Source organism: Dinoponera quadriceps, unplaced genomic scaffold (genome assembly GCF_001313825.1).
Source record: "Dinoponera quadriceps isolate SergipeBrazil2010 unplaced genomic scaffold, ASM131382v1 scaffold628, whole genome shotgun sequence".
Classification (NCBI taxonomy): domain Eukaryota; kingdom Metazoa; phylum Arthropoda; class Insecta; order Hymenoptera; family Formicidae; genus Dinoponera; species Dinoponera quadriceps.
This window is the reverse complement of record NW_014554836.1, coordinates 1,588,203-1,599,427: the sequence shown is the minus strand read 5'-3', so window position 1 is coordinate 1,599,427 and position 11,225 is coordinate 1,588,203. Positions and strand designations below refer to the sequence as shown.

Sequence of the window (11,225 nt, the reverse complement as noted above, 5' to 3'; positions counted from 1 at the left end):
CCCTCCCTCCCCCCCGCCCCCTCGCCACCAGGAGTACATACCACACCGCGGCGGCCGCCACCAAGCCACCATCACCAACTACCAACCAACCAATCGACCAACCAACCACCATCATCACACACACACAGAGAGCCGGCGGTGCAACGCGCTGGCCCGTCTCTCCCACTCGGCGGCGGCGGCCCCCCACATACCCGGGGGTACAATCCTTAAACGACGAGGAAACGCACACCAAGGTGGCACGATAGTATGACGGTGATGCTGCTGCAACGTTCACTCACCCCGCAGTCGACGCACAGCCAAAAGACAGCGACGAAGGACTGCAGCGCGAAGCCGCCCTTTCTCTTTCTGCTGGACGACTGTCAGGAGCATCGGCACTCCACCGACACCGACACCACGACCACTACAAACAATAACAACAACAATAACAATAATAATAACAATAATAATATCAATAACAATAACGTCTTCAAGAGGGGCGCGCGGAGGAGCAGCAGCTGCGATCACGTCGCCGACGAGGCGCCGTCGTCGGTGACGTCCCAACGACTCGCCGGCGGTGGTCAGGACGTCGCGATGCGATATTACCGCCTCTGGATCTACGCCTGTAACCTGGTGCTGCTCGGTAGCGCGGTTGGCTTCGCCGCCGCGGTGTCGCAAACCCTCCTGTTCACCGGCGACCCGCGCCGGCACTTGGTGCCGGGTGTGCCGCGCGCCTTCGACTTCACCACGCTCTACGCGTACGTCGCATTGGCCGCGCAGCTCGGTCTGGTGCAGCTGCTCGGCTGCATTGCCGCCAGGCGCCTAAGCGTCCGTCTGCTCAACGCCTATTGGATACTGCTGCTGGCGTTACTCTTCGGCGACGCCATCATCGGCGTCGCCTGGATCTTCCGATTCGACAGGATGCGCGCCGAGCTCAGGCCCACGCTCAAACTACGTCTCCAGGTGCGCCCTCTTTTCATCATTTCATCTTCTTTCATCATCTCTTCCTTTCTCTTCTTCTTCTTCATCCTCACAATCATCATCTTTCCTCCCTCTTCTCCACCTCCCTTTCGCTATTCTTTGTTCTTCCATCTTATCTTCTCTCACTTCTATTTCATCATCTCTCCCTTCCTTTTCATCGACGTCATCTTTTCTTCGGATATTAATTTTTCCCCGTGTAGATTCCCGCGATGAACACTTTCATTCATTCATCCGCCAATTGTACAGTACCAGGATAAAGTAGTCCATATGCTTCCGATCTCCACGTATTTAGGTCGATATTCATAGTCGGATCTCACGTACACAAGACCGTCTCTCATCAAGTTCGTCTTCGGATGTTGTACGGTTCGCTTCATCGGCTGCGAAGCATTCCGAAGATGAACTTCGAGACGGTCTTAAATACAAGATCTGACTATGAATGACGGCCTTAATCTCCGAATTAACCCGGCTCGTCCCCTCTCCCCTCCCTCAGTCTCCCTCGTCTTCGGTTTCGCCACGTCTATTCAATCAAGAATCGCGTTCGCGCGAGGATGAACGCTTCATTCGCTTTCGCAGGTGGACTACGGCAAGGAGCCGCGGTTCAGCGAGCAATGGGACCGGCTGCAGCGGGAGTTCAGCTGCTGCGGCGTGGTCTCGTCCTCGGACTTCGAGGGCCGAGTGCCGCAGACCTGCTGCGAGTCCAGCATAAACGCCAGCGAGCCCTGCTCGGACCCGTACAAGCACGGCTGCGAGGAGTCGCTGATGCGCTGGCTCAGGAAGACCGCGGACCTTCTGTTCGTCCTCGGCTTCTGCGTGATCGCCTTCGCCAAGCTCTGCTTCCTCGGTATACTGCGCTACGAGATACGGGAGATGATACAGAAAATACGGATGCTGCGGGAACCGCCGCCGCCGGCCGCGACCTTCGCCCAGCCGCCGTTCTCGCAGGTCCTGCCGGAGCCGACGGCCAACAACGGCAGCATCGTCAGGCGCACCACCTTGCCCAATGCGGTCACGCCTTCCGGTAATATATACTATAGACAACCGGGATACGGTTAAACCCACTGCAGCAGCAGATTTTGCGCAGTGTCCTGCTGCAATTTTCGCCGCCGCGGCGGGCAGCGCTCGTTAGCAGAAATACAAGGCGAAAGTTGGCGGGATATAATGACGGATCAGGCGAGCGAAATCTGCGACATCTTCCATTTAACTCCTTAACGCAGAAGCCTGAGTTAATCCTTTCGTGCCACAGATATATATATATATATATATATGTACGGAAACAAAGTTTGGTTGAATTTACCGGACTAGTGAATGAACGAAACGCGTTTTGATTGAAGGGAACAGAATTTCTATTCTTATAAGAATAGAATTCGGGTCATAAGAAGTAGAGATTCTAAATTTCTTTCAAACTAGACGCGTCGGATTCATCCACTGTCCGCCAAATTCAAGCCAATCTTGATTTCCGTGTTTGTTACGGTAAAAAGAATCATCTTTCACAAATATCAACATATGAACCGGCGGTTTGGCTGAGTTATGAGGGAGGTTACTATTACAATAAAAAAAAAAATTACTAAACGTATAATTTGAATATAATTAGTAAAATGGTTCGTTTTCTCAGCAGAGAAATGAAAATATGATTGTGAGGACAATGAGTGACAGTTTGTTTCGCGCAAATAAATATTTATAAGTTTCTGAGGGCTTTGATTATGCATCTCATCTCAAAGATGTAAAATTCAAAACAGCACATCCAATATGACGGGTTTAGTAATTTTATCTTCGGTACGTTTTGTCTATATGCTAATATGTCTATAATTAGATATGGAAGTAGATTTTCTTATTATAGATTTGACAGTTTCTCTCGACGCAATACTTGATCCCTCAAACCGAGTTTTCTATTAATAACTTCGGAGATTTGTAATCATCGAAAACCTCGAAAAGCCTATATAAGCAATTTACATCACAACTTTACGTAAGTTTAACTAAATTTCTTCTCTTATATCCGCCGCATTAAATTTAGCTACTTCAACCTCAGATTTGCAATCAGCCACCTCGAAAATCCTCGCAACGATGCTCATTTTAATTTCACTCGTAATGGATTTCTCCGGGGCACGAAAAGGTCTCGCGGGCAGCGCTTCATTTCATATTACCACGACGCACGCGAGTTAATTTGGATATGAAAAATAATTGCACTAATGACATAACAAATATTGAAAGACTGTTTTAGTATTCGCATTATTTCTCGAGTCGTTCTTGAACTTTTGAGACAAGAATCGCGCGTTAAGGGGTTGAACGATGACGCAACGACGGATTTCGTTCGCCCTGCTGAAAAGAAAAAACCAAGTGGGAATCCATGCAGGAAATCCACACGGAATCCCACGATTGCCCCTGGGGATTTGCATAAAAAAACCCAGTTCCTAGGTAGGAGAATGAATCCATGTGGATTTCTGAACGCGGGGAAAAAATTAATCTTAAATCAAGATATTCTCGTACACAGGCAAGAATGTCACAATCTTCTTAGGAGACTTTCAGTCTTGATTTGATTGAATTTATACTACAAATATTACTCGAACTCAATTCAAGACTAAAGATCCTCCAAGAAGATCATAACATTCTTGCTTATACATGAGAATATCTATTTTTGACGCAAGACTGATTTTCTTCTCCGTGTGCATGAATTTTCACAAGCCACGCGGAGATTCCCACGTGAATTTTTAATATCCCACGATGAATTCACGATGAATCCCATTGGATCCCGTTGGATTTCCGCGAGAATCCACCTGGAAGGTTCTCAACAGAGTGGCACTCGCCGTCGATCCGTCAAGTTGTGCCAGCAGGACACGAGCTTAATGTGGACACAAGTAGCTATACATCTGCCACGGTATTCTCGAGTCTGTGCCGCCAATTTGCTGGCCTACTGCTAATGTTTCGCTTAGTGGGAGGCGCGATAACCAGCTCGGTTAACCGAACCGGTCGCTTTGCGGTCTCATCGTGCTAATTCGTTAATAAATTATCGAGTGAATCGATGGATTAATTAATTAATCAGTCTCAGCGGGCGCGATCGTTCGAAAGAGAAAAGTAGGTAGAGAGAGAGAGAGAGAGAGAGAAAGAGAGAAAGAGAAAGGGTGAAAATAGTCGCTAGACCACGCCGGGCGAGATCAACGACTGCTGATCGACTGTCGCGCTTTTTTCTCCTCTGTGTTTGCAGGCAACGCGTCGCTGTTGCTGCAGTCGGACGAGTGCAACACCGGCCGGCACCCGTTGCTGGCGAACAATCTGCAGGACGGCGGGGCCGACAGCGACACCAACAGCCACTGCGCCCTCATACTCGAGGAGACGACGCCGACCTCGGCGAACCACAACTGCACGGCGGGGGCGGGCCGCGAGAAGAGCAACGGTAACAACAACTACGAGATGCGTGAGTTCAACCGCAGGTTGCTGCTGTCGAACGGCGCGAGCCCGGCCGCGGGCGTCACCGCGGGCGGCCAGAGCAGACGCACCTGACTATGGAGATGGTGGCGAAGCACCTCGAACCGTTTCCTCTACAGGAGCAACCGGCGCGCCGACATACCGCTGTACAAATAAGCAGCGGCGAGACGTTACATCCTCCCATCGGGCGTTTCGGTTTCTTTTCTAAAAGAAAGAGAGAGAGAGAGAGAGAGTAACGATGCGAGACGAGACACGCACGCGATGGCACATGTGCCGCACACAATGAGGCCGACGGACGGACGGACGGACGGACGGACGAAGACACACGGCGGGCTGAACTGGCTGGCGCGAGTCCAACGTGCAACACGGACACGCGAGGGCGCGATCGGGGGAAGTGTGCGACGGGGATTCCAAAGGCACATAGCATAGCCCGCCTCTATATAGGGTGGTGAGACGGTAACCACCGCCTTGAACATCTGCGAAAGATCGAAATATTTTATTAACGACCGGGGGGATAAAGGTGGAAACGGTTTGTACTTGCAGAAGGGAGCTTCCAAGTGGCGCGTGATCAATTACGGGTTTACGTGGAAACTAGCGTGGAGCATCGGGGTGTCCGTTTCAGTCAGCCCTTTTCATTTCTTTATTTGTCGGTTTTGTTTTTAGAAGCTTCGTAGACGTTTCGTTCACTCTCGCGACTCTCAAGGAGTTTCTGAAGTCTGGCCGGGTTGATGCGCAAGTTCCGTTCTTCTCTTGGAAATCTCCACTGAACTCTGTACCATGTTGGAATGCTGGGTGACATAGGAGGAAACGAACGAAATGAGATGGAAGAGAAATATTATTTGTAATGTGTAATCTTTTCTAACGTCGTGCTATTCCAGTTGAGTTAAAAGTAACTTAAGCAAAAACAAGTAGAAACTAAGTAAAAATTGAGTTAAAATTGAATTATGCAAAACTATGTGTACATGTATATTTTGGAAGAAGGATAGTTAAGTTAGGATTATACATAGAGTTTCGCATAATTAACCTTTTAACTCGAGTTAATCCAACGCACTGCCTAGAATGATTGATTGCGTTTTAAAATAAGCAAACATCCCGTGCACATTTTGATTGAGAAAAACGGACAGAATTTTTGCATCAACCCGGTACCAGCACTAGCGTCGAGCCCCGAAAAGTCGTCATCTGCCACTGGCCGTTGGTATCAAATTTTTGTTAAAAAAAAATTTCGCTCCCCTTCACTCTCGTGTTTCGAAGATGCTCAAGGTAGCAATAATTACCGCCTCGCCCTGTGTACAATTTACCCCCTTCACGCGATTCCCCCGATTTCCCGGCGGTGCGCCCCTCGACGATGACGACGACAATACTGCGAGGAAGAGCATGCGACATGAAAGGACGGCGAAAGGAACATTGAGACCAAACGTTCGCTACGAATCGATATCACGGTGGTATTATGTACTTCGAATGAAAGACCAAATCAAAACATATACGATAGATAGGGAGTATCTCCGTTTTTGTGAAGGCGCGAGGAGGAGCGGGGGAGGGAGGGCAGTGAGGAAGGGGTTGAGGTGACGAAGCCTCCGCGGCACGCGAACGCGCGCCGACGTTGCCATCGCGTGTCGTGCGAGAGAGTCGTTTACCCGCTCGTTTCTTTTCCTTTCGTACTTCGGATCTTTATCATCGATCCAACACATCGCGGCCAATGTTGAGCCAACGTGGACGCGTTCGCCGTATCGTCGTCGTCCGGAGACGATGGCCCCCCCGCCGATACCTTTGAACCTTCGAGCGTGACGAGCGACTCGCGGAGCGCAACGAAACACGGCCGAGAAAGCAACGTTCTATTTGCGGCACGTAATACTAATAGCGCGAGTCATACTAATTCCGTCATCGTCGACGTCAGTCGAGCGGGATGTGTAGGTGTGCATGCGCTAATTTTAAATGACTATAGGAGATACTTTCTTCCCTCTCCCCCCCCCCCTTCCCTCTCCCTCTCTCTTTCTCTCTCGCTCGTCTTTTTATAGTTCCACGCGTTATCCTCCACGGCGAAGTTAAAGTCGCAAGTTACCCTCGCGAGACCCTCGGGAAACTCGCCCCCTCCGGTCCTCACACGGCCGGTGAAACTACTTTTGTAGATTTATTTCTAGCCGTAAGAGCCTTCCTCACACGACACGTACGCATACGTACATGTGGACACGCATAGGACGGGCTCCTCTCCCGGACGGAGATCGCGCCATCGATGGCACATCGTCGTGCGCATCATTCTCTTCCTCTCAAGGCAACGCGAAATCTCTCTTTCTCACACGCCGGTAGTATGTCACACACACACACAGTCGAGAGTAACTATCGTCGCCGGGGTAACGCGCTAACGAGAGGCTCCCCTCCGGCTTCTCCTGGACCAGCGGCCGATTCCCCGTCGAATCTTCGCGAGGAGGCCGTTTTATCCTGATTTGCTTCTAAAACACGAAGACGTCACGTCAATGAGTTCATTCGATCGATCGACTACGTATGACTATGTCTGAAATTATGCTACTCCCATGCAGCGAAAGAGAAAGAAAAAGAGAGAAAGAGAGAGAGAGAGAGAGACGCCCTTCCGACGCGATTTCAAACTTATTACTGCAACTTTCGTTGACCGACGTAAACTTTCGAGACTATATCTCCGCCAGCGACTCTACGCGCTCGGGGTCCTCTCAATAATGCAGGCGAGTGGCTATTCCTGGCCGACTGTACGAACGGTTCGCGGAAGCATTGACCATCTCCGCCGACCAACCACCACCACCATCACCACCACAACCTCGAAGAAGAAGAAGAAGAACCACCGCCGCCTTCATATTTCCTCTCACCCCGCGACAATTGTGCGACACAGTCCCGTCGAGAAAACACCACCCTGTGAACGAGCTCATGTGTCTCGAGACACGAGGATAATCGTCACGATAGTTACGGGAGATCATTTGTGAGATACTACTGCCAAATCGACCTTCCCCTCTGTCCCCCGCCTCACCCTCTCCATCGCCCCCGCGGAAGGGATGATATTTTTAAAGTTTCGGAAAAAAAACGGGTTTCCTCCCGAAATTCCGCGGATTTCCTCGGATTCTGCTCCAAGGGTACAGATGTTGTGATATTTACTATTACTATTAATGTAATAGTGGTATCGATATTTTTCTTTCGATACCGGGTAATTTTTTATCGATATTTTCCCTCGATATTCGCCGCTACTACTTTGTTCCGATTTCTCTTCTAATTTTTTACTCAGTCGATTTTGAGGATGTCATATATTTTTGTTTCATAAAAATTACAGTAAAATGCAATATAAAAATTCGTTTAGAAAAATTCATGTGTGTCCGATCGGAACCTGCCACATTACATACTTTTTCCCGCGAAAACGATGAGAAACCAAAAAAAATCCACGAAAAAAATTGGGGGAAAACCAAGTTTTTTTCCGAAGCTTGAAAACTATAGAAGAGATGTACAGCTGTTTCGGCGAATTGTCTTCGCAAAGGCGAGGAGGGTTCGTCTGCTTTTCCCGTTAGACTGACGCGACACGAAGAGTGAGCGAAGGAAGGAGAGTGCGAAAACGAGAGAGAGAGAGAACGAGAGATACTCCGATGTAGGTAACAATCGAACGATTCGTAATGATTTTTTACGTACATACGTATGACTACATCTAAAAGATACGCAAGCTGGTTGATTTGTTCCTGGTAAATGCGGGGCTCCGTTGATCGGCGGCGGAGACAGCGCGAAACGGGCGTCCGTTCGATTCTCTTCTTCTTTCTCCCTTTCTCAGGATTGCATCTCGTTTCGTTCTCTCGCCCTGAGAACGGCGACCCCGAGGAGAGCACTGTCTCCCTTCGCTGCCGACCAATGGCGAACCGCCGTTTTACGAGCGACAAACGACACATAACGTAACTCGAGAGTATAATTGGCTTCCTAGGTAGGATTAACAGAAAGACCTTAGGAGTTATGTTTAAATGGGGACGCGCAATGATAACGGATACAAATATTATAGTAGGCTTGTACATACCGGCGTACGATAGATATAATAACTAAAAGCGTCGATCGTCTGCTTAAGGAGAAACTGAGACATACCGAGGGCCGAGCTTGACGGCCGTTGCTTGCAACTTGCGCCACGTGATACATTCAGATCTTAATTTAGACTCCTTCATTTAGACAGATTAGAGTTCTTTGTCTGAATAGCATGTAATATACGCGACATTATATCTGAAAGCGCGATTGAGCCGGCGAACTCGGATTTGTCTCTGAATTCGAGTCTGAGTATCTCATCTGAGTTATCTGCAGGGAAAGACAATTCCGTTGGTGCAACTGAACTTCCCGTGGGGACCAGATGAAAACTTGCTTCTCGGAGGAACAGGAAGATCACTGACAGGAAGTTTCTGCTCAATCAATTGTTCTCTTCAGTTGTTCCAACCGAGTTCCGAAGTGTAGTAAGCCTTTAACCTTTTGCTCCGAGCAGTAAATTCTCAGCAAATATGATGACGTAATAACGACGTTTGTAACGTCGTTAGTATGTCTGTGGAACGTCACTTGATCGTTCGTAATACATCATCGTGTTTGCTAAGTTATAACGTAATTTCCAGCGTTTCCAGCACTACCAGACGTAGCAAATTCCTAAGATTCAATCGTTATTGTGACTCTTGGCAGCGTGGGAAACGCCTTATGTCAGAAACTACGCTACATTTTATCGTTCAGAACAAAAAGCTAAATACTTATTACACACGAGAAAAGGATTTCTTTGGATTTAATAAAATTCCTTTCAAACAACTTTTTCTTTTGGAATAAAGCAAGCACACGAATGTTTGATTCGACAAACAGGATTGTTTGGTTTCTCAAACATATAAATAAATATAGATAAATATCTTTACATTAAATAAAAGATTTCAATCAAACATTATACAATAGTTGTCACAATAAATTATTTGAAAGTAGTGATACTTTATGCTAGCAAAATATTACAGAACTTTTTTGTTTCAGAAGAATAATATTTAATATATTATGAAATAAATTTTTTTTTATTGAGAGCGAAATATTATTTCCCTCTAAGTAATACCGTTCTTTCTACTAAACAACATTATTTATTTTAACAAACAAAATTTTTATTCAAACGAAATATTTGACATTAAATTGTTGTATTGTTTATATTAAACAAATACGTATATTAAATCCAGAGAAACATTTTTCTCATCTTACAACATTGTAGATCCGGACTAATGCAGCTGAATGTTCACAGGAGTGTTCTTCAGTCGCGATAACGAAGACAATATCACTTCTCATCAGTGAGTTTTCATTTCTTGTCACCGAGTTTCCATCTGATCTCTATTCAGTTGGAGGAGCTGAATTTTTTTCCCGTGTGAGGCAAGTTCCAAGTGACGACTGTTGATACGGGTCTGAGATTATCCGCCATTGAATCAGAGATACCCCTCCCCCTTCCACACATACACACAACAAGCACATTTATCACACGTTGATTGACTCTTTTGTTCCGTCGCAATTTGGAGTTTCGACGCGTGCCTCGTGACCCGGTGCTTCTCGCGAACGTGCGAAGGCGCGCCGATAACGATCATTATTCGCGATGTATTCCCGGGAGAATTGTCGCTCGTCACAATGACAAAAGGGGTATCTTGCTGCTCGATGAATGAATCAGATCAGCGAGAGGGCCGACCACGTTCCTGGGAAAAGCGATGTTCCCGCTGCACAGAAAGGAAATTAGTATCAATTCAAAACTAAGAATTGTATCAATTTGAAGCTGTCATCGCGCTCTTTCCATCCAATATTTTTCCTCTCAACTTATAAAAATTATTCTCGAACGACAATCAGGGTGTCTACCTTAAATTATACACGTAAATATAGAACAAAAAAGAACCTCTTACAAACATATAAAAGAAGTGATAATATTTAAATTCCCCGATTTAAATTAAACTCCCTGAGAATCCCAGATTTTCTAGGTTTCTCCACGCAGTGGACACCCTGAAAAAGAATATGATATTTTCAGTGGAACTGCGTAGAATTTCTTCGTGTAAGCAAGTTTTATCTTCACGCGCGCGATTTTATATTCTTGCTTATACATGAGAATATGATAATATCTTGAACTGACATTAATTTTCTCTCCGTGCGCGAGAGATTTCTGTTGCTGCGCGCCGAAATGCCCTTGGGGGCGTTAGAAATACATCGCGGAAACAATTATCGGCACGTCCTCGTGATCACATTAGTCTGGACAACAGGGTAATTATTGATTCATTATACGAAAGCTTGCCTCGATGCTCTTGGGACGCTTCGATTGGTTAACGTCGCCTCGCGAGTTTGCGAGGCGACCGCTCTTCAGTTTTCTCGAGAGAGAGAGAAAGATAGATAAATAGGGGATCCTTCGCTTCTTTCTTCCTTTCTGTCACATTATCCTTTTCGTCTCTTCGCCGACAACGCGCAAAAGTCCGACCGTTCTTTCTTAATCAGACCGTCGAATCATTGTTGAATGTAATAAGCTAGTAATAATAATGTCGAAGCTTACACCTCGCAGACACACAGCCTCTGCCATTAAGTGTATATAAAGATGTTACATACAGGAGATATACTAATCGTTTTTTAATTAATTAGTCCAGAGGGGGGCCACGTTCGAAAAGAGGGGGGAGGGGAGAGAGAGAAAGAGAGTGAGAGAAAAACCCAATGCGAAATTAACATCAACACATCTATGGTCGAACGAGGGTAAATTAAACTCTGCTTCAGTTGTCGTATCGATGTACCGTCTCTACTATAGAAGATAAAAAAAGAGATAAAAAAGAGATAAGGACGGCGCGAGAAAGGTTTTAGACCTTTATACATATATATATGATGTATATATATATATA

The 11,225-nt window shown here is 46.6% G+C and overlaps 2 protein-coding genes across 3 annotated transcripts in view; one reads left to right on the top strand and one right to left on the bottom strand.

Annotated features, from left to right (window-relative positions):
* Positions 1 to 11,225, bottom strand: part of LOC106742264 (pseudouridine-metabolizing bifunctional protein C1861.05) — a 34,310-nt gene that overhangs the window by 18,212 nt on the left and 4,873 nt on the right. The gene's annotated exons all lie outside the window — the stretch shown is intronic.
* On the top strand, positions 61 to 11,188 carry LOC106742265. Its single transcript, XM_014615036.1, has 3 exons — positions 61 to 939; positions 1,531 to 1,975; positions 4,157 to 11,188. Exons 1-3 carry the CDS (start codon positions 247 to 249, stop codon positions 4,450 to 4,452), a joined length of 1,434 nt encoding a protein of 477 aa, XP_014470522.1. The 5' UTR covers positions 61 to 246; the 3' UTR covers positions 4,453 to 11,188.

Coding starts and splice junctions, on each gene's coding strand:
- LOC106742265 (XM_014615036.1), top strand. CDS start 247: ATGACGGTGATGCTGCTGCAACGTTCACTCACCCCGCAGTCGACGCAC. Junction 940..1,530: donor CGCTCAAACTACGTCTCCAG/GTGCGCCCTCTT, acceptor TCGCTTTCGCAG/GTGGACTACGGCAAGGAGCC. Junction 1,976..4,156: donor CAATGCGGTCACGCCTTCCG/GTAATATATACT, acceptor CTGTGTTTGCAG/GCAACGCGTCGCTGTTGCTG.